General features: G+C 43.1%; 2 protein-coding genes across 2 annotated transcripts in view; one reads left to right on the plus strand and one right to left on the minus strand.

Annotated features, from left to right (window-relative positions):
* Window positions 1–7,865, minus strand: part of clcn6 (chloride channel 6) — a 75,285-nt gene extending 67,420 nt beyond the window's left edge. Inside the window, exons 1-2 of the mRNA XM_060931501.1 lie at window positions 7,612–7,865; window positions 5,383–5,473 (exon numbers count right to left, since the gene is read on the minus strand). Of these exons, the coding sequence (XP_060787484.1) occupies window positions 5,383–5,473; window positions 7,612–7,640 (120 nt within the window). The 5' untranslated portion in view covers window positions 7,641–7,865. The remainder of the gene's footprint in view (window positions 1–5,382; window positions 5,474–7,611) is intronic.
* Window positions 1,944–18,906, plus strand: mthfr (methylenetetrahydrofolate reductase (NAD(P)H)). The gene is made up of 13 exons (XM_060931503.1): window positions 1,944–2,032; window positions 3,287–3,404; window positions 7,636–7,885; window positions 11,270–11,508; window positions 11,603–11,713; window positions 14,372–14,565; window positions 14,947–15,197; window positions 15,362–15,496; window positions 15,656–15,836; window positions 16,062–16,244; window positions 16,779–16,880; window positions 16,980–17,099; window positions 18,093–18,906. The coding sequence occupies exons 2-13, from the start codon at window positions 3,293–3,295 to the stop codon at window positions 18,309–18,311; spliced, it is 2,097 nt and encodes a 698-aa protein (XP_060787486.1). The 5' UTR covers window positions 1,944–2,032; window positions 3,287–3,292; the 3' UTR covers window positions 18,312–18,906.
* Window positions 18,907–22,025: the final 3,119 nt, after the last annotated feature.

Here is a 22,025-nt window from a genome sequence, read left to right on the forward strand (position 1 = left end):
GCTCACTGATGTCACTGTTTGCGCTGCTTAACGACATCACGTGACGTCCACCCACTTTCGCTAACTCCACCCAATGTGTCCACCCACTTCCAGCCAGCACGGTTCAGCGCGGTTGTAGTCGAAATGCAACTCCAACAGCCCCGCTCAGCCCGACTCAGCACGGCACGGCTCAGCCCGACTCAGCCGCGTTTGTAGTGGAAAAGCGGCAATAGCCTGATTGGACAATGACATTACTGTTGGTAGTAGGAGTAGATAAAAAAAAATCTCCCTCCCTGTTTGGGAGTGCGTCGCCCAAATCGCCCCTATTAACGAGCCGCCAGTATATATATAAAATATACTGAAGCGTCAATATACATTAGAATTGTGAGTTTTCTAACTGAATGAACATTGGTAGACAAAGGCCTACCTGGTCAACACTAGCCATACATGATCAAATTGTTATTTGTCTGGTATGTTCATCACGCTCCAAAATTTCATGTCTTCTGCATGTTTTATTTAAACATTTGCTGATCTCAGCAGGATGAAGAATGTCATCACAGAAACTTTAACTGTAACTTCTAACAAAAAGGGAATGTCCAAAAAATTAATAAAATAAAATTGAAATGATTCACACTCGTGCCTTCATGTAAATGATTAGAAACATACAATGTGTATGAAAACAGAAGTATAAACACTTGAACAACAGATTCATACAAATAAAAATAAAAACTATTTTTCCAATAAACAAAATTGATCGGAAAAAAAATTCCCTCTGCAGCCAAACAAAGTCTAGAATCAGACTCAACAGGTCCCAAAAACATCTCTCCGCCGCTTCCCAGTTTAAAAACTGGGACATGGAACATGGAATTCGAAAAAAAATGGACAGTTAATGAAATGAAACGAAAACCCCAGCGTTTATGCTGGTAGATGCTGGATTTCAATGCTTTTCCGACTTCAAACCTCCAACTTATGAGTACAACTGAACGCACCATTAGTCGCAGCAGAAACACCGTTGCGATCAAATGGATGAGCTGTGCAGTGTTATTAACCCAGAATTATGTGGAAAATTGAACACCTTGCTTTCCCAACTCTGCAAGGATCTGCTCCAGCCTTTCCCCTTCTTCAATCGGTGTAATGTGGATTGATCACAGACAAGGCTACTGCTGCTGCCATTTCAACTTTGTGCTGCAATGTCTCATCTCATCTCATTATCTCTAGCTGCTTTATCCTGTTCTACAGGGTCGCAGGCAAGCTGGAGCCTATCCCAGCTGACTACGGGCGAAAGGCGGGGTACACCCTGGACAAGTCGCCAGGTCATCACAGGGCCGACACATAGACACAGACAACCATTCACACTCACATTCACACCTACGGTCAATTTAGAGTCACCAGTTAACCTAACCTGCATGTCTTTGGACTGTGGGGGAAACCGGAGCACCCGGAGGAAACCCACGCGGACACGGGGAGAACATGCAAACTCCGCACAGAAAGGCCCTCGCCGGCCCCGGGGCTCGAACCCGGACCTTCTTGCTGTGAGGCGACAGCGCTAACCACTACACCACCGTGCCGCCCTGTGCTGCAATGTAAGTTAGCCTAACTAACGGAACATTAATCCTCACCTTTTTCTACCTGTGTTTGGCGCCCTACGTAGGGACGGTGGGTGGGGGGGACAGATAGGGGTCACTATACGGTAAATCTGGGGGGGGGGGGGGGGGGGGAGACATGTCCCCCCCCCCCCCAGATTTACCGTATAGTGACCCCTATCTGTCCCCCCCCCCCGTCCTATCTGCGCCCTTGCGGAGGTGTGTATAATAATAGTAATAAAAGTCGTGAAATTTTTTTGCCTAAAATAACTTTCTGCTTTGGTCCTGTAAAGATATTGTCCGATGTCAAGATAACGAATTTGTCATCTGATCCCCAGGAGTGACGTCATTGTCGTGGGTGGAGTGAATGGTCTTGCAGTGACTCCAGAATCTTTCCTCAACCGGGTGGTTCTTTGACGCCAGCAAACCGGAAAAGCGTCTGAATCCGGCGAAAACGTGATATCTTTCAGGTAATGAGAGAATTTTATTCGTATGTAGTTCAGTGCCATTCATCCCCAGGCATCATCTGATGAGTGGCTCCTGTGGGTTTCCGCTCCATTAAAACACAGGAGCCGTCCATGATGATGCTGGCTAGTCAGGTTCAGATTAGTGAATGAACTAGCTAGCTCGGTAACGATATTCATTCATTCCATCCATCCATCCAATGTAAGACTGATCAACTTTCAACCATAATAGAAATGCTTTTCTTTCAGTTCAGTTTATAGAAAGGATAGAAATGCATGGTAAAATGAGGTGTGTGTGTGTGTAATTTTCATTCTAAGATTATCCTACCCTTTATATAACCCCTGGCAAAAATATGGAATCACTATTCTTGGAGGATGTTCATTCAGCTGTTTTACTTAATAGTTAAAAAAAAAATCACGCAGATACAAATCAAGAGCTTTCCTTGATGTTCACTTCTTCAAACATCAGAATAGGGAAAAAAATTGCATTATTCCCATTTCAAGGGTGGCACGGTGGTGTAGTGGTTAGCGCTGTCGCCTCACAGCAAGAAGGTCCGGGTTCGAGCCCCGTGTCCGGCGAGGGCCTTTCTGTGCGGAGTTTGCATGTTCTCCCCATGTCCGCGTGGGTTTCCTCCGGGTGCTCCGGTTTCCCCGACAGTCCAAAGACATGCAGGTTAGGTTAACTGGCGACTCTAAATTGACCGTAGGTGTGAATGTGAGCGTGAATGGTTGTCTATGTGTCAGCCCTGTGATGACCTGGCGACTTGTCCAGGGTGTACCCCGCCTTTCGCCCGTAGTCAGCTGGGATAGGCTCCAGCTTGCCTGCGACCCTGTAGAACAGGATAGAGATAATGAGATGAGATGAGATTCCCATTTCAGAAACGGCTGATCTCCTGAGATTTTGGCACACAAGTCTCTAGCGTTTAAAACAGAATGGTGCGAAAAACATTCAATGAGTGAGCGACAGACCTGTGCGTGGAAACGTCTTGTTGATAACAAAGGACAGAGGAAAATGGCTAGAATGGTTCAAACTGCCAGGAAGAATATAACAACTCGTAGTAACTCTTTACAATCGTGCTGAGCAGAAAAGCATCTCAGCACGCAACAGCAGAAGCTCACATTGGGTTTCAATCTTGCCAGCTAAGAACAGGAATCTTAGAATCAAGAACAAGCTCCTGTTAAAGTGGCCGGTGAGTGTATATTTCATAATTTGTATATAAATATTAACTGAGCCTGTGTTTGCTTTCTTCACTGACCCAGACGAAAATGAAAAGAATACATCAATCAAAGTTCAGCTTTGGGAAGGGAAGCTATACGAGACGAGATGAAGAGCCCGAGAGAAAAAGAAAGAAAGAAGGTGGTGGAGATGGAAGTGCAGGTACTGCCCAATGTGCCCAGGATAAGATTATAGGTCTCTTGATTTTGACATTGATATATGATAGACATTATTTGATATAGACATTATATCCCTGTTTTGTTCAGCACAAACAAAAGCTGACCGACCTGATTATGTTCAAACTATGTAGGCCTAATTAGCACAGAGATAGATTATTTGGTAATTACAATAGGCTCAGGATAACAACAACAAAAACCTAAGCATAATTATAGTGTTATAATATAGTATTTCTGTAGAAAGACATTATTGTATAAAACACACTTAGCTTTTGTTTGTGTTGTTATGCACTGTTTGTTAGACATTTCTGTAATTCCAGATTGTAGTGTGGATCATTCATGACAATGTTTAACCTGATTCCCATCGATTTACTTCTTGACAGATTCATTCATTGTGTCTACTGCTTACTGGTGTGCTGAACCAATCCCAGCTTAGTCTGGGCAAGAGGCAGGGTACATCCTGGACAGGTCGCCAATCTATTGCAGGGTTAACACAGAGAGACAGACACTTAACATTCATATGAGAAATTTAGAGAAGCCAGTTGCCTAATTCACATGTTTTTGGACTGTGGGAGGAAATCCGTACAGGAGAACATGCAAATCCCACACAGAAACCAGCATTACATTACATTACAGGCATTTAGCAGACGCTGTTATCCAGAGCGACATACAACGTACCCAGAGCAGCCTGGAGAGTAGTTGGGGGTTGCCTTGCCTTGCTCAAGGGCACTTCCAGGGAATCGAACCAGCAACCTTTTGTCCCCAAAGCTGCTTCTCTAACCGTTAGGCCTGGCTTCCCCATGGGGGAAACCAGAACCTGCTTGTTGTGAGGAGATGGTGCTAACCACTATACCACCATGCCGCCTGCTTGACAGATAATTTATCCTACTGCTCACTGACATTGTTTTAAAGCTACTGTTATTCAGTTTTTTCCCTCCAAGCGTCTTATAAAGCACATAAGCTAGATCAGAGAAATTTAAAAAAAAATTTTGGACCTCTGTATTTCCAAAGCTCTGTGCACCACTTATACCCTCACACACTGTTTTTTAAAAAAATTGTATCTTTGTGAATAAAACCCAGTCTTTATCACTTATATTGCTATTGATACAAATAGTCCCAAAGAAGATAATCCATATCCTCAGCTCCACATTGTGGTACTCCAGTTTTGCACTGTTCTGAAAGCTGATCACCAGTTACTATTATGCAAAATGTGATGCAAAAAGGCTATGTGATGATTTTGGTGAAAGAAGTAAAATTAAGACATTCAAAATCAACTGAAAATGTTGGTAGGTTACTGTTGTACAAAATGATCCATTTCTGTTATGAAAAAAATGTGCTTTTATTGTACTAGTGCATCTCAAACAATTAGAATATTGTGAAGTTCAATATTTTCCATCAGATATTTAAGAAAGTGAAAATTTAATACATTCTAGACTGAATGTATGTATGGCAAAGGCATTTATTATTATTATTATTATTATTACACACAAGCTAAAATGTTTCAAGCTTTTTTCTATTTTAATTCTGATAATTATGGCTTACAGTGCAAAAGTTTTTTAAAAAATCTCAAAATATGAGCTACTTTTCAAGTTTTAGTAAAATAGTGTGTATCTCTGGGTCTAGTTCAGTACACGCAACCACAATCATGGGGAAGACTGTTGATTTGACAGTTGTCCATAAGACAATCAGTGACACCCTCCACAAGGAGGGTAAGCCACAGAAGGTCATTGCTGAAAAGGCTGGCTGGAAAAGGTGCACAAGCAACAGGGATGACCGTAGCCTTGAGAAGATTGTCAAGAAAAGCCGATTCAAGAACTTGGGAGAGCTTCATAAAGAGTGGACTGAGGCTAGTGTCAGTGCATCAAGAGCCACCGCACACAGACGTCTTCAGGAAAGGGGTACAATTGCCACATTCCTAATATCAGGCCACCCCTGAACCAGAGACAACATCAGAAGCGTCTTACCTGGGCTAAGAAGAGAAAGGCCAGCGAGGGCCTTTCTGTGTGGAGTTTGCATGTCCTCCCTGTATCTGCATGGGTTTCCTCCGGGTGCTCCCTGGACAGTCCAAAGATATGCAGGTTAGGCTAATTGGTGGCTCTAAATTGACCGTGAGTGTGAATGGTTGTTAGCCCTGCGATGACCTGGCGACTTGTCCAGGGTGTACCCTGCCTCTTGCCCATAGTTGGCTGGGATAGGCTCCAGCTTGCCTGCAACCCTGTAGAACAGGATAAGCGGCTATGGATGGATGGATGGATGGATGGGAAAGTTGTTATATACATGGAATTTAAAAAATGAGAAAACGTTTAGGCGGCACGGTGGTGTAGTGGTTAGCGCTGTCGCCTCACAGCAAGAAGGTCCTGGGTTCGAGCCCTGGGGCCGGCAAGGGCCTTTCTGTGTGGAGTTTGCATGTTCTCCCCGTGTCCGCGTGGGTTTCCTCCGGGTGCTCCGGTTTCCCCCACAGTCCAAAGACATGCAGGTTAGGTTAACTGGTGACTCTAAATTGACCGTAGGTGTGAGTGTGAATGGTTGTCTGTGTCTATGTGTCAGCCCTGTGATGACCTGGCGACTTGTCCAGGGTGTACCCCGCCTTTCGCCCGTAGTCAGCTGGGATAGGCTCCAGCTTGCCTGTGACCCTGTAGAAGGATAAAGCAGCTAGAGATAATGAGATGAGATGAGAAAACGTTTAGTATTATGAAAAAGTAATTAATTATTATAATAGAAGTCATGGGGCAGCACGGTGGTGTAGTGGTTAGCGCTGTCGCCTCACAGCAAGAAGGTCCGGGTTCGAGCCCAGTGGCCGACGAGAGCGTTTCTGTGCGGAGTTTGCATGTTCTCCCTGTGTCCGCATGGGTTTCCTCCGGGTGCTTCGGTTTCCCCCACAGTCCAAAGACATGCAGGTTAGGTTAACTGGTGACTCTAAATTGAGCGTAGGTGTGAATGTGAGTGTGAATGGTTGTCTATGTGTCAGCCCTGTGATGACCTGGCGACTTGTCCAGGGTGTACCCTGCCTTTCGCCCGTAGTCAGCTGGGATAGGCTCCAGCTTGCCTGCGACCCTGTAGAAGGATAAAGCGGCTAGAGATAACGAGATGAGATGAGAAGTCATGGGGCGGCACGGTGGTGTAGTGGTTAGTGCTGTTGCCTCACAGCAAGAAGGTTCGGGTTCGAGCCCCGTGGCCGGCGAGGGCCTTTCTGTGCGGAGTTTGCATGTTCTCCCTGTATCTGTCTGGGTTTCCCCCACAGTCCAAAGACATGCAGGTTAGGTTAACTGGTGACTCTAAATTGACCGTAGGTGTGAATGTGAGTGTGAATGGTTGTCTGCGTCTATGTGTCAGCCCTGTGATGACCTGGCGACTTGCCTGCGACCCTGTAGAACAGGATAAAGCGGCTAGAGATAATGAGATGAGATGAATCTCATTATTATGATTTTTTTTCTTCTCCCCCCCAAGTGACAGAAACGGTCTTCCTTATAATTTGACTGAACCTGCTGAAGAAATGCCACACCTTCTGACCCAGTGTTTAGTCAGCGGGACTCAACCCAACACACCTCTCTGCCAACAAACCAGCCGTCGCCTCATAACCGGCCGCTCTGATCGCACAACGCACAGGTCGCTCTTCTCCGCGTATCACGCTTACCCACAATCCTCCTCTCTGTATTACTACACGCCCCGCCCATTCTGTTGTCTGAGACTCCGCCTACTTCGCTATAGCACCATTTTCGGGCACATTCAGCGGATGCTGGACCGGGTAGTCGACGGAGCTGCTCCTGCTCGCCTATATTTATTTATTTATTTGAAAACTCAGGAAGTTGTCTGAGGTAAACACGGCTGGTTCTGTTTTCTTTTTTGTTACCGACTGAAAGCTAAGTGAGTAAGCGCTAGCTTTTCGAGCTATTAGCACCGTCACGGCGGCTAATCGCGGGCACGAGCGCACATGTTCCTCCGGATGCCGTCATTTTGTAAACGTGTCTGTCGGTTTAGAAAGATCGCCTCAGTTTATCGGCTCTTTTTTTTTTTTTACATGGGGGTTATTTATATATTAGTGATAATATTAAACGTGTCTTATCCACCTAGTTTAAAAACAACCTTGGTGTTTATTATAATAGGAAAGTCATGTTGTTGTGCGCGCGCGCGAGCCGCATCTTTGTCTCGTGCATGATTTAATTGTTAAAATGATTGCTTGGAGCTTTGCTCACTTCCTGTTGCTGGTGTATATCCAGATCATTTAGGAGTCATGGTGCTGCAAAACGAGGAGAACGGCTGGTCGTTTAAAAGCGACTCGAGCGGAGCGAGTAACAGCGATGAAAGCTCCAAGGAGAGCTCCAGGTGTTCGACCCCTGTCGGGGAGGTGGACCGCGGAACCCGGTTGAGCGACAAGATGAGGCGGCGCATTGACTCCGGGGACCGCTGGTTCTCCCTCGAGTTCTTTCCGCCACGCACAGCCAACGGTGCTGTCAACCTCATTTCCAGGTGAGCTTCATATCTTTCCCTGCACCGCTTGTATTTCCGGTTTCCTTCCACCTCCTCCAACCCCAGAAACAAAACCCTACATGCAGCAGTGCTTTACGGTAGTTTAGCCCCGTCATTAAATCGAACTTATCTCATCTCATTATCTGTTGCTGCTTATCCTGTTCTACAGGGTCACAGGCAAGCTGGAGCCTATCCCAGCTGACTACGGGCGAAAGGCAGGGTACACCCTGGACAAGTTGCCAGGTCATCACAGGGCTGACACATAGACACAGACAACCATTCACACTCACATTCACACCTACGGTCAATTTAGAGACGAAAATCAGTGTTTCCCGGGAAATCCAAATGCCAAGTTTTTTCAGAGGCAGGCCAGTTCGCCTCATGGCTTGATTTCAACTGAATTGTTTTGGTATTGCGCAAGGTAAAAAAAAAAGCACAAAATCTGACAGATCTCATCTCATTATCTCTAGCCGCTTTATCCTGTTCTACAGGGTCGCAGGCAAGCTGGAGCCTATCCCAGCTGACTACGGGAGAAAGGCAGGGTACACCCTGGACAAGTCGGCAGGTCATCACAGGGCTGACACATAGACACAGACAACCATTCACGCTCACATTCACACCTACGGTCAATTTAGAGACGAAAATCAGTGTTTCCCGGGAAATCCAAATGCCAAGTTTTTTCAGAGGCAGACCGGTTCACCTCATGGCTTGATTTCAACTGAATTTTTTTGGTATTGCGCAAGGTAAAAAAAAAAAGCACAAAATCTGACAGATATTTGACCAAAGTTTAATATAAAATAGAATTACATTGATCTTGCTCCTGAATTTACCCGTGATGTGCCCTTTAATGTTTCATATTTGACATACAACAGGAATTCAAAACCGCTCCAAATTATTACCTGTAGTTAGTAAACAGTACTAAAGATGAGAATTTGACATTGCGCCATATTATTAGTATAGGTAATCGTATGGGGCCGGGTAAAATTAAGGATTAATTTTACAAGTGATTTCGAAGTTTGCGACTCGGGCAATTTCAAAACTTTGAAATCACGAGTGAAATTGATCCTTAATTTTACGATTACTTGTTTATAATACATAGGGCCAAATTCATACTTCGGAAGCCATTCAAGGTCACAACATTTGTCATTCACATTTTCTGAACCAATCAGGGCGCAAGACTATCTTGCACGTTTGAATCAGTTTCTAAAGCATCTTTCGTCTTGCCACGACACGAGGATTTTGAAAGTGGTTTACAAAATTTTATTGGAACTTCTTTACAAAAGCCATTTTGTTGACAAAATTTGCTAATTTTTGTAACCGTAACCAAGCAACAAACTAGCCAATAGCATTTCAGAAATATGGCCCCGTGTTAAGGAAAAAAGCCCTCCTTGATTGACCAATCAGAATTGAGTAATTTGGCCCTATGTATTATTATTAGCAGAGTGGCACGGTGGTTAGTTAGCACTGTCACCTCATATCAAACCCCGTGTCTGCGTGGGTTTCTTCCAGATGCGCCAGTTTCCTCCACAGTTCAAAGACATGCAGATGCGCATCTCCTATAACTCAGGATGGAACAGTACCGTCACATTTTAATGTGGTGTCATGTATTTATTTTTTTTTGCAGTCCAGTTTCCATTAAATCGTGCGCTCTGACTGGCTCGCAAGCAGTCCGGACCCTGGTTACGGACCTTTGCTGATTTGGTTGTTAACAACAATAACAACAACAAACATAGTAGCAATTTAGTATTGGCGACGCTAAATTGAACGCGTATGCTGATGGTGTCCTGTGAATGAATTAATAAATTAACGGAATCCTTTTCATCACAGACAGATTTTCAATGATTTTAAAAAAATAGTGGGGTTTTTTTTTTTTTTGGATAGAAGAAAGTGACTTGGTGCATATGTGCACTATGTGGCCAAGCGTATGTGGATAGCTGACCATCACACCCATTTGTGGTTATTCCACAAACTATTTCCACAAAGCTGGAAGCACACAATTGTATAGGATGTTTTTGTATGCTGTAGCATTCCAGTATCCCTTCACTGGAACCTAGAGACCTAAATCTGTTCCAGCATGACAGTGCTCCCTGTGTACAAAGCGTGGTCCATGAAGACCACCATGGTGTACCATGTTTGGAGTGAAAGAACTCGAGTGTCCCGCACAGAACCCTGACTTCAAACCCGCTGAACACCTTTTGAGAGAAACTGGAGTGCCGACTGCAACCCAGGTCTCCTCACCTGACATCAGTGCCTGACCGTGCTAATGCTCTTGTGGCTTAGGTGGGGTTTACATTAGATCGTATCAGCGGATCATCAGATTAACGTTTTTAAAACGATTAGTGTGCACACAGCAACGCCAATACACGATTCGCGTGCACATAGCAACGCCAATACACGGATACGCTCGGCTCCGCAGGCATCCTGCACTCCAAATCACTCCGCCCTGAACAGCAAGTGCCCTCTGGAGGGTGCGCACTCCGGCCCTGCGCAGCTCACAGAGCGCGCGAGTGGAGCGCACAAGCAGTGATTTGGGACTGAGCCGCTGTGTGTGCGATCTCAGCGCATGTCTGGCATGCACGTCACTTACCACTTGCAAGTGGAAGGATGGAAAGCCTAAAGACAATCATAACTACACAATGGGCAGTATTTGCATCAGTATTTGCAGTATTTTCATACTTTTATACTCTTTAATGAAAAGTGATACAAGGCGGAAGTCCGCGCCATTTTTCAGCAGTCGCGTCACATGACCAACGCCAGCGAATCAGGAAGGTGGATGTCACAGTGACGTTATCCAGTGACGACGCCAGCTAGAGCTCAGCACAGCGTATCTGCGTATTCTCAATGTTTACACAGCACCGGACCAGACACGATCTGGATTGAATACGTGGACCCTGACGGATTCCCGTTTCCCGGCGTTTCCAGGCTTTTTAATGTAAACGGACAGTGCATCCGCGAAGAAAACGAGACAGATACGGTCTAATGTAAACTTTGCCTTAGTGAACAAATCCCCACAGCCATACTCCAAAATCTACTGGAAAGCCTTCCCGGAAGAATAGAGGTGGTTATAACAGAAAAGGGAGACTAGATCTGTAATGAGATGCTCAAAAAACATATATTGGAGAAAATACAAGACCTTAGTTTTAGGCTATGTTCCAGTGAGCAGCATAGCTGTCTTTTTAATCATAATGCACTTGCCCTTGGCAACCAGCACTAAGCAGATGAAGAGATTAGCTTGGCGATTTTCAAGCCTTACAGGTATCATCTTGGCTTATTAACTAGCAGAACGAAGACACATAAAGGTCGTCACAGAGTTTATTTAATTAGCCAAATTGATATGCGTGTGTTAAAACGGTACAGAAGAGTATAATTTGCTTTCTGTTTTAGATTTGACCGTATGGGTGCCGGTGGGCCTCTCTTTGTTGACATTACATGGCATCCAGCGGGAGATCCTGGCTCAGACAAAGAGACCTCATCCATGATGATCGCTAGCACAGCTGTCAACTACTGTGGCCTAGAGAGTGTGCTGCACATGACCTGCTGCAAACAAACAAAAGACAAGCTCACATCCCATCTGAACAAGGCCAAGCACCTGGGACTGAAGAACATCATGGCACTGAGGGGAGGTGAGATACTTAGTGGGACCTGAATTTTGAATCAGACTTGCGTATTCTATTATATTTCTGTGACCCAGTGCATGACAACGGTATATCTGCGCAGATCCAGTGGGAGCAGACTGGGAAGAAGAAGAAGGAGGGTTCAGCTATGCTGTAGACCTGGTGAAGCACATCCGCAGCGAATTTGATGATTACTTTGACATTTGCGTTGCTGGTAAGTATTGTAGCGGTCAGCAACGACAGGGGTTCGCAGCTCCCTAATTGTGACCCCTCACCGGATCCAGGGACACATGTCGGCCGAAACGAATCCGAGATAATCGCAAAAGAAGCTTTTTTTTTTCGAAATTTGTGATTTTTGTTTTTTTCCATCATGTGCAAGCTGAGATCTTGAAGAATGCAATCAGTATTTCAGATAATAGATTGTTTTGTTGGAAAAGCATACATTTTTTTGTTGCAGATTGTCTCGTTTTTGTCAGGACTGTAGCCTGCTGGGGGGTGTGGGTAAATTACCATATGGGCCATTCACATGATGATTTAAGTCTTTTTTTTTTTTTCGCCAATCAGCTGTATGATCCGAGTTGAGTGCATGGCTACTTAACTGCATAGACGCGTGTGATTTCACTATGGAATGAGTTACTAAACAGAGCGCAGAGGAGCAAACACTGCGAAGCAAACAGACACTCGGTATTTACATCGGAGATCACCATTTCTAGCAAAAAAAAAAACGCAACCTCGTTTTCCAGATTGAATGGAATACTTGAATAATTGGATGATACACGGACCGTTCTAGGATTACATTCCATCGGAGGCATTGGTGTGTGCAAGGCGCCGTTTCTCTTTCTGATGGGGTGAGTTTATTAATCTAAGGCTGTGTGGTTATTTTTGCATGTAACGGAGAGTGTTGTGGTTTGGTTAAGCCTAGATCACAACCGGACGTACGATTTTTTGGCCGTGTGATTTTTGGCGTTTCCCAAATTGCTGTGTTTTGGTTTTTTTTTTTGTTCATGGAGAAAGACGCGCGTTGGCCGTAAATTTGTCTTGCAACCTGAAAAAAACGTAAGCGCCCGTAGAGTTTGTTTGACATGACAAAGAACCTCTGCGGCCGGTCTGCGGCTCGAAAATCAGCACGTCACACGCGTGCTCTCGTGCGTTTCATGCGCGCTCTCCGTGTGTTTCTTGCGTTTTTTGCATGTAGACCGGCCGTAGGAGTGCGTACTGTACGGCCGGTTGTGACCGAGGCTTTACATGAAACTAGTGTTGTGTTAGTTGTGTCATCATCGTGCTATCTTTCTTTCTTACGGTGTGAGTAATTTTTCAACCACAAAACGTTAAAGTATACTTTAGGACTTATTTTTGTACTTCATAATTGTGTTGGGCATACTTTGCATGGAAGGAAAATTGACGTGGTGATCTTTGTTTACATGAAAGTAGTATCGTGCTAGCTCGTAGGGGGTAGGGCTTTCCTTAATGTCATGCAGATGAGCACCATTATGTGCCCACCCTACACCCAGAGTAGCTGAGATGGAAAACTTTGAGGGCGATTTTCTCCCTTTTCTGTTTTAAGAAGTATACACTTTCAAAAGGCCACACATTCTTCAAATATTGTCAGATCTCCACGGCCCTGTCCACACGGCAACGGATTCAGGTGAATCCGATACAATTGTTTATCATTTAGGCCTGGCGTCCACACGGCACCGGCGTTTTGGGTGCCCCAAAATGCAATCTTTTGAGAACAGGTCCCAGAGTGGAAAGATCTGGCAACGTTGCCGTTGCGAAGTCGTCTGGATGAGTAGAACGGATTTGTTTACGATGACGTCACAACCACATGACTGTGAGTGCTTCACGCCGGGTAGAAGTGTAACGAACTCGATGCGAGTTGTCAACAAATCCTATAACTTGGTTCATGAAACGTGCTTACAGAATATTTTCACTGTGAATATTTATTGTGTAATGGTGCAAAGTGAGAGAGAGAGAGAGAGAGAGAATAGCCCTTAGGGCAGAGTCAATCCCGCCAGCAAAAATAGGGAAAAAAAGGAGCGATCTCACCTCTTCAGATGTTGGTTTAAGTCCTACAATATATTCCTCAAAAAGGGTGTAGAAGAACAAATTAATCCATCAATGTGTAGCATTCAATTTATTCCGGACCATTAAAGACGCCGCCTTCCGAGTAGAATCGTACGTCATCCTCACCGCCATATTGGATGGGTCAAAGCGGAGAATAAAGATGCCTCATTCATGTGCTGCGTTTAACTGTACCAACAGGTTTGCCGTCCAAACGAGATCACATGGGATTACCTTTCACAGGTGAGACTGGAAAAATACTTTTCATTGTATTTGGTCATTATAATGTAATTTTACGAACAGATTTTTCTGACTTTGTGGCTAATATGAAGTCTCGCGCATAATAGTTTATGCGCATGCGTCCTTACTTCTTCTATTGTTCTGGTGTCTCCGAAGGGACCGTCTTACAGCGCCCCTAGAGGTGTGGCATGTGTATTGCATCGTTTTCAGCAAGCGTTGCGTTGCCATATGGACCTGATATTTTACTGATTGTTGCCCATGTGGACGCAATATTTTTTTAAATAACATCTCGTTGTCGTGTGGATGTAGCCCACATGGAAGGCATCATTGGAAAGCTTAGAAACTGTACTTTCTGAATCTGTCAATAACTCAAAATGCCCCCAGGCAGACATGTGTCCCTGGATTCTGTGATCTGCCACAATTCTGTATAGCGTAATGTTTTCCCTGACCTGATCCAATCCATCAGCTGATTATCAAACCTTTTTCATATATTGGATCAGGTAAGCTGGGAGTTGGGGGGGAAAATGTGTACAGTACTATTATTCTTTCCCTCACTTTCTGTGATGACCAGGCTACCCAGCTGGGCACCCAGAGGCTGAGAGCTATGAAGAGGACCTGAAGCACTTAAAAGAGAAAGTGGATGCAGGAGCAGCCTTTGTCGTGACTCAGCTCTTTTTCAGAGCTGAAACGTTTCTGAAATTTCTTAAGGACTGCAGAGCTATCGGCATCACCTGTCCCATTCTGCCTGGAATCTTCCCCCTTCAGGTAATTAAAACCAGTTGAACAAAATGGCAGTTTGAATGAAATTAAAAAAAAAAACTGTCTTAAAATGACACTTAACCCACAAATTACATCAGACTCTATATCTTAAGCTATAAAGCATGTTAAAATTGTAGGCTGAATTCATTCACACAGTATCGAATCATGTAATTGTACTTACAGAAGTGCCATATGTGGCGTTTTAATTCTTTATTTAAAAAAAAAAAACCCTCTATTTGTTGTTGTACGCCAGTGCTGCTGAGTTCTCGAATCTGATTGGTCAGGAGGTGTTGATTTAATGTTCTATAATAGCATCTAAGACTAGTTCTTAGTCTGCTCCTAACTTATTGTATTTGAGAACGATTTTACATATTTCCTTCTTCATAGGGTTATCACTCACTTCGTCAACTGGTCAAATTGTCAAAGCTGGAGGTGCCAAACGACATCATGGAAGCGATCGAGCCCATCAAAGACAACGATGCTGCCATCCGCAACTATGGCATCCATCAGGCCGTGGAGATGTGCAAGGTACTACTGAGCAGCGGCGATGTGCCCGGCCTGCACTTCTACACACTCAACAGAGAGGTGGCTACAATTGATGTGCTCAAACAGCTCGGCTTATGGCTCGAGGACCCTCGGTGAGCGAATCTGAGCTCTTTAGCTCCATAGTGCATTCATGCTGAAAACGACATTTTTGAAAATTTCTGAGTTTTAATTTTAATAAATAACGTTGAACGAGTATCATCCAAGTATGTGTTTTTGGTGAAATTGTTGACTTTGACACTTTTTTTTTTTTTTTAAGGCGACCTCTGCCCTGGACTGTTAGTGCTCATCCCAAACGAAAGATGGAGGATGTCCGGCCAATCTTCTGGTCTGCGAGGTCCAAAAGCTACATCTATAGGACGCAGGACTGGGATGATTTTCCCAATGGGAGATGGTACCTCAAATTTTTTTTTTTTATCACATATGATGTGTTTCTAAATCTTTTGATGTTTTGATAATAATTTAAATAAATTTGACAAAATAACATCAAAGCCCCTGTTTCGTTCAAAAAACTCATGTGCGGCATTATATAACTTGCTTTTTTTTTTTAAAGGGGGAACTCCTCATCTCCAGCCTTTGGTGAGCTGACGGATTACTATTTGTTCTACCTGAAGAGTAAGAGCCCGAAAGAAGCCCTATTAAAGATGTGGGGAGAGGAGCTAACGAGTGAGCAGAGTGTGTATGAAGTCTTCACCAACTATATTACAGCACAGCCCAACCAAAATGGACACAAGGTACTGTAGATGGACAGTGGTTGCAGCTTCTTCTTGCACATTACAGAAAATTGCCAATTTCCGTACAACAGACTCTGTAGTTTATTTGTTCTAATGTTTAAACCACATGTTTTTCTTAAATCTCAAAGCTTAAACGTGTGCTTGATTACCTGGGTTACTATTAATGAGTTGTATAGGTTTTACGGCATTGCAAAAATGAAATAAGCCACTCATTTTAATTATCAGGTGATGTGTTTACCATGGAACGATGACCCTCTAGCTCCAGAAACGAACATGCTGAAGGATGAGCTAGCAAAAGTGAACCGTCGAGGTATCCTCACCATAAACTCCCAACCCAGCATCAATGGCAAGCCTTCTTCTGACCCGATTGTAGGTTGGGGACCCCCAGGAGGATACGTCTTCCAAAAGGTAGAAAAATCATGAAGAGCATTGCGGTGTTCTAAGGCTCATCGTTTTACTTTGCCTTATATCCATCATTACTCTTCGTGAAAAAGTTATCAGATTATTTAGTATTTATAATGCTATCTAAAGCCTCGGTCACAACCGGCCGTACGTGCTCCTATGGCCGGTCTATGTGCAAAAAACACAAGAAATGCACGGAGGGCGCGCGTGTGACGTGCTGATTTTCGAGCCGTAGACCGGCCGCAGAGGTTCTTTGTCATGTCAAACAAACTCTACAGGCGCTTATGTTTTTTTTCAGGTTGCAAGACAAACTTGCGGCCAACGTGCGTCTTTCTCCATGAACAAAAAAAACGCAGCGATTTGGGAAACGCCAAAAATCGCACGGCCAAAAAATCGTACGTCCGGTTGTGACCTAGGCTTAAGGTATATCAGCTGTTCTCTTTCTTTGGAAATGGAGTACTGGGATAGTATTGTAATTAGACGTTTATATTCAAACATGGACAACTAAAAATAAAATGCGTTTTCTTTTTAAATTTGAAGGCTTACCTGGAGTTTTTCACATCACATGAAAATATAAATGCACTTCTTAAAGTGCTGAAGAAATACGAGCCGCGTGTGAACTATCACATTGTCAACGTGAAGGTAAAATTCTCTCTGCTTTTTCTACAGTGAGGCACGTTGACACCTTCAGTTTCCCCTCTTTGTATAATCAACTTTACATGGCTTTAACTTCTCTTGTAGGGTAAGGATATTACAAATGCACCCGATAAGCAACCCAATGCTGTAACCTGGGGGATTTTCCCTGGCAGAGAGATTGTTCAGCCCACAGTAGTGGATCCAGTCAGCTTTATGTCTTGGAAGGTGAGGGAGCTTTTATACTTTTGATATCTGTCCATAATTTTGTTATTGTTTACTTTTTCATATCAGCCAGACACAAGCAGCAGCACGCTACATGAAATCATATACAGCAGACACGGGTCAAGGGGTTCAGTTCATTTTCACATCAAACATCACAACGGGGGGAAAAATGTGATCTTGGTAGCCGTGGCTTTGTGGTTGGTGACCGGTGGGATGGTTTGTGCATTTCTGAAACTGCTGACCTGGGATTTTTCATGCACACCAGCGTCTAGAGTTTACGCCGAAACAAAAAAAAAAATCAAATGAGCAGCAGTTCTACAGCTGAACATCAGGCGAAAAAGAGCAGGCACAAACATTTTCAACTGTCCAGTTTGGATGAGCCTGTGCCAGCTGTAGTTTCAGATTTCTGTGTTTGGCTGACAGGAGTAGAACCTGATGTGGTCTTCTTGTTGTAGGCCATCTGCCTCAGGGTTTGATGTGTGCGTTCTGAGATGATTTCTGCTCAGTAGTTGTAACGAGTGGATATTTGAACTACTGTAGACAGTGTGATCAGCAGTTTCTGAAATACTCAAATGGAACAATCATTCCACAAATCAAGTCATAAGGATCACGTTTTTGTAGTATTTTTAGCAAGAATTTATGCATTGCATTGCTACCACATGATTTGCTAATTGAATTATTCCATGAACGAGCAGGTGAACCCATAAATGTTCCTTATGGGTTCATTATATGGTTTGATTTATAGAGTTAATGCAGGATAGTGGAATATTGTGATATTTTGAAAGGAATCGATTAGATTTTAAGGTGGATATACCTTTACACTTTTTGGCCAGTATGAAAGCTTCACACCTTTGTGTAGCCTCTTATTTTTTATTGAATAATATAAAAAAAAAAAAAAAAGGTTGCTTGCTGTTCTATGTATAATCTGAAAGGGAAATCACTTGTGGTTATGTTTGCCAGTGGTGACAATGTTGTTTGGTTTTTTTCCCCCTACAGGACGAGGCATTTGCGCTGTGGATTGAGCAGTGGGGGAAACTGTACGAGGACGAGTCCCCTTCAAGAATGATTATCCAGTACATCCATGATAACTACTCCCTCGTCAACCTAGTGGACAATGATTTCCCCCTGGAGAACTGTCTATGGCAAATCATCGATGACATGTTTGAATTGCAAAACGCACCTCCAGAACCTCTGGATGAAGCAAATGTTCATTAGCCAATCTGCTGCTTTTTCATTTTAGGACTTTGTAACAACACCCCAGACATTGTTATTAAACCACCACTAATGTTTTGGTTGTTCATGATACTGTAATGTTAGTAACATTTCAGAGCAGTACTCGGTTGGAAAAAGTCATTCATGTTGAGTGGGTTATTTTAAACACCATTATTAAATGTGGTTATAAACTATAGCGCAAAATTATTTGCCAAAATTTCAATATCACCGTATTGATACGATCACTTTAACTTAACTGCTTTTAAAGCTATTTATGAACGGAGTTTTCACTTATCAAACAAGTCTGAGGCTTTTCAGACTGTTTTGGGAACTTCTGCCAGTTGGAATAAACATACACAAGTCAGTGTGTGAATTTTTTTTTTTAAAGAGAGACTAAATCAGAAGCAGATGCATGTCATCGAAGGACGTGGACATTGACAGTGATTCGGGTTATTGTGTAATAATCTTGACAAAAAATGCTGTTGCTTGCCATCACCTTGGACTTTTCATCCCCTATGTTCATTTTGTTTTTATTTCCCCATGTTTGTGAATTGCTGGTGAATAAGAGTAAAATTAAAAGGAACGTTCTGCACACGGAGACTGTTTTACCTGAGTTGTGAATTTTGTGTCATTTTGTCACATTATCAGCCATGTTATAGAATCTGTGGCACTTTATAATGGTATAGAATGAGAGTAAAGGAGAAACTATGTTAGGTTTTGATCTGTTTGTAGTGAAGGAATTGACAAAGCATGATCTAGGAACGTAGACCTCTGCTGTTTAAGAGATTCTGCCTCACAGATCAATCCAGGAACAATCACTCACTGACATGGACACAGCTGCTCAGACATGTTTCTCAGTTTATTGTAGGACAAACATGAGTATATGTTCACATTCAAGAGTGTGTTGTAGCTATGTAATTGGATGATGTGATAGCTTCGTTAGTGTATAACATAAATGGGTGATGAAGCATTACATCACTGGTTTAGACTATGTTACTGGATGAAAGAAGAGAGTACATCATATGATTCTATCTAATCTCTTCCATAACCATTAATCAGAGAGCAGAATGTACAAGAAGAACTTTATTCATCACACGCTTGTGAAATTCCTCTCTGCATTTAACCCATCTGAAGCAGTGAACACACACGTGCACACAAACAAGTGAGCAATGAGCGCACACACATACCCAGAGCAGTGGGCCGCCATGCGCACATGTGATGAATAATATTATTCAATAATAATATAACAAACTGGCACAGTAATAATAATAACAGTGCCCGGGGAGCAGTTGGGACTTAGGTGCCTTGCTCAAGGGCACCTCAACCCAAGGCCGTCCCATATTAACCTACCTAACCGAACTGCATACCTTTGAACAAGCAAAGATAAATATCAAGGATGTGATTAAACCAAAACAAATAGTAATCAGAACAGCATGTACCAGTCCAAGCATGCCAAACATATTTTTAATTCCCTGTCTTACTAGAGAAGAATGATTGGGCTTGCTCTTATGCACACATGCTCACACTTTTTTTTTTTTTTAAATAATTAACAAAATTATAAAGAACATATATGAAGTGAAACAATAGTTCAAAATAAAAAAGAAAGGATGACTGATAAAGGCAACCAAGAACATGCTTAAAACACATTTAACCAAGCATCAAAACACGGTACATGACCTTTAAACTTTTCTCATTCCCGAGTATTAGAGACATTACGTTTTCGCTCATGCCTCTGGCTGATGAAATCTCCTGATGCAACATTGCATCGGGAGGGAGGAGACATGACGTATTTCCATGACGTATTTCCGGTGGCGCGCATCCTGTTTTTGAATCTGCCGGGTGATTCTCGCTAGCTTCGGCGGTTAAGATAATAATAATTATTATTATTATTATAATTAAAAATAAAATTATTTTACAAAATCTATAAACATTTATTTATCATTAAAGAGGTGTTTTTGTTTAAACACAGCAAACGGGCTCCATCCGCTTTGGAGAATGAATCTGCCTGAATAGGAAAATCCTCATTAGGAAGCAGTGAGAAACCTGATGAGAGCAAAAATGTTTAGTTATTCTTCTTTCATCATCAGTAATAATAATAATAATGTTAGTTGTGAGAAATGTAGAGCAGTCAGCACTCTCTGGCCGAGATTTAAAGGCGCTTCTAACTACGCGTGCGCAAGATGGCTGCTGCGCGTATCGCGCGCGTTGCTTCTGCGCGTCCTGAACGCTACGCGTCAGCGTAGTGAACGCGTCGTGTGCGGTGTATTTGGAAATTAGTTCACCAGGGTCCTTCAGCAGCCTTCCAAAACTGACACCAAGCTACTTATTAAGGAAATAAAACAGCCTGTGCTGTGTTATGAATAGACCCACAGTACTGTAGTGCCATTCCTGGTAGTGTAACAACCGTGCAATCTTTTTATTTTTATGTTTGTTATTAATAATGAGGTATGAATAGACACAGTTCCATCGAGCCATTTGTGTTTGTGAACCAACAGTGCAATGACTTTATTTTCTTACTGCTGTGATTCAGTTTAAATGTACCTACCCTACCGTTCGAAAGTTTGGGGTCACTTTGAAATGTCCTTATTTTTGAAAGAAAAGCACTGTTCTTTTCAATGAAGATCACTTTAGACCAGGGGTCACCAAACTTTTTTCTCTGGGGGCCACATTGTCGTTCCTGACTGTGATGGGGGCCGGGGTCGGGTCAGCTATATCACATAGAATTGTATAACCCAGACAAATATGACCACCAGCAGGCCTCATTGTGTAGTAGAGATTACTAGCCTGGCACGGCCATCCCCACTACTGTATCCATACTACTATATCAACACTACTATATCCCCACTACTATATCCCCACTACTATATCCACACTACTATATCAACACTTGATTCCTGGCACATATTTGTTTATCTTTACTAGTGGTTTGCAAAAGTAGTAATCAAGTCTTCACACTTTGTTTTAATTTGAAATACCACTGATATTCCATTTATTTATTTTCTAATAAAAATAATATCAAAGCTGTCAAGGTAAGAAACATCTGCCTAGTTGAGGTGATTGACACTGGCAAAGGTGAGTGGAAAATTATAAATTGTAGGTAGGCCTGTTGATATCATTAATAATATTAATAATAATTGTATGCAGCACTTAATAAAGGTCAAATAAATAGGCCTATAAAATAAATACATTTTAAAAAACAGTGAAATTATAATAATATGAGCAATAGATCAATAGATCACAGCAGTTGTGCTGTGTCCTGCACGTCATTGCTCTCATCCATGGCCAAAGCAAAAAACTCGAATTCTGACGCTTTCTCATTCAGCTGGTCAGACACGTTGTCCCCCAAATCTTCGGTTCGCCTGGTCATAGTAGGTGCGGAGAGACTCACCGCGTTGAGCGCATCCTACTTGTCGGGACACACCTCCTCGGCCACAGCAAGCATGCATACTTTAACAGAGTCCCCATCAGTAAACGGCTTTCCATGGGTAGCTAGTAGGTGAGCTACCTTATAGCGAGCTCGGACAGCAGTCTGGTTGATCTGGGTTTGGTGAAGGAATACATTCTGTTGTGCAGCCAGTCCGCATTTCATCCTCAGAATCCTGTCTTCTCTTGTTTGCCCTCGCAAACTAGCACACTCTTTGTGGCATAGTTCGAATTACGTGGGAGCCAATGGGAGCTGAGCTCCCATTCCCTCAGGCTCCCATGAAAGAAGCAAAC

Source organism: Neoarius graeffei, chromosome 10, assembly GCF_027579695.1.
Source record: "Neoarius graeffei isolate fNeoGra1 chromosome 10, fNeoGra1.pri, whole genome shotgun sequence".
NCBI lineage: Eukaryota > Metazoa > Chordata > Actinopteri > Siluriformes > Ariidae > Neoarius > Neoarius graeffei.

What these genes read in the sequence shown, in the direction of transcription:
- mthfr (XM_060931503.1), top strand. Translation starts at nt 3,293, where the DNA reads ATGAAAAGAATACATCAATCAAAGTTCAGCTTTGGGAAGGGAAGCTAT. An exon ending in TGGTGGAGATGGAAGTGCAG is followed by an intron (nt 3,405 to 7,635) that starts GTACTGCCCAAT and finishes GTGTATATCCAG; the next exon opens with ATCATTTAGGAGTCATGGTG. An exon ending in CTTTGACATTTGCGTTGCTG is followed by an intron (nt 11,714 to 14,371) that starts GTAAGTATTGTA and finishes TGTGATGACCAG; the next exon opens with GCTACCCAGCTGGGCACCCA.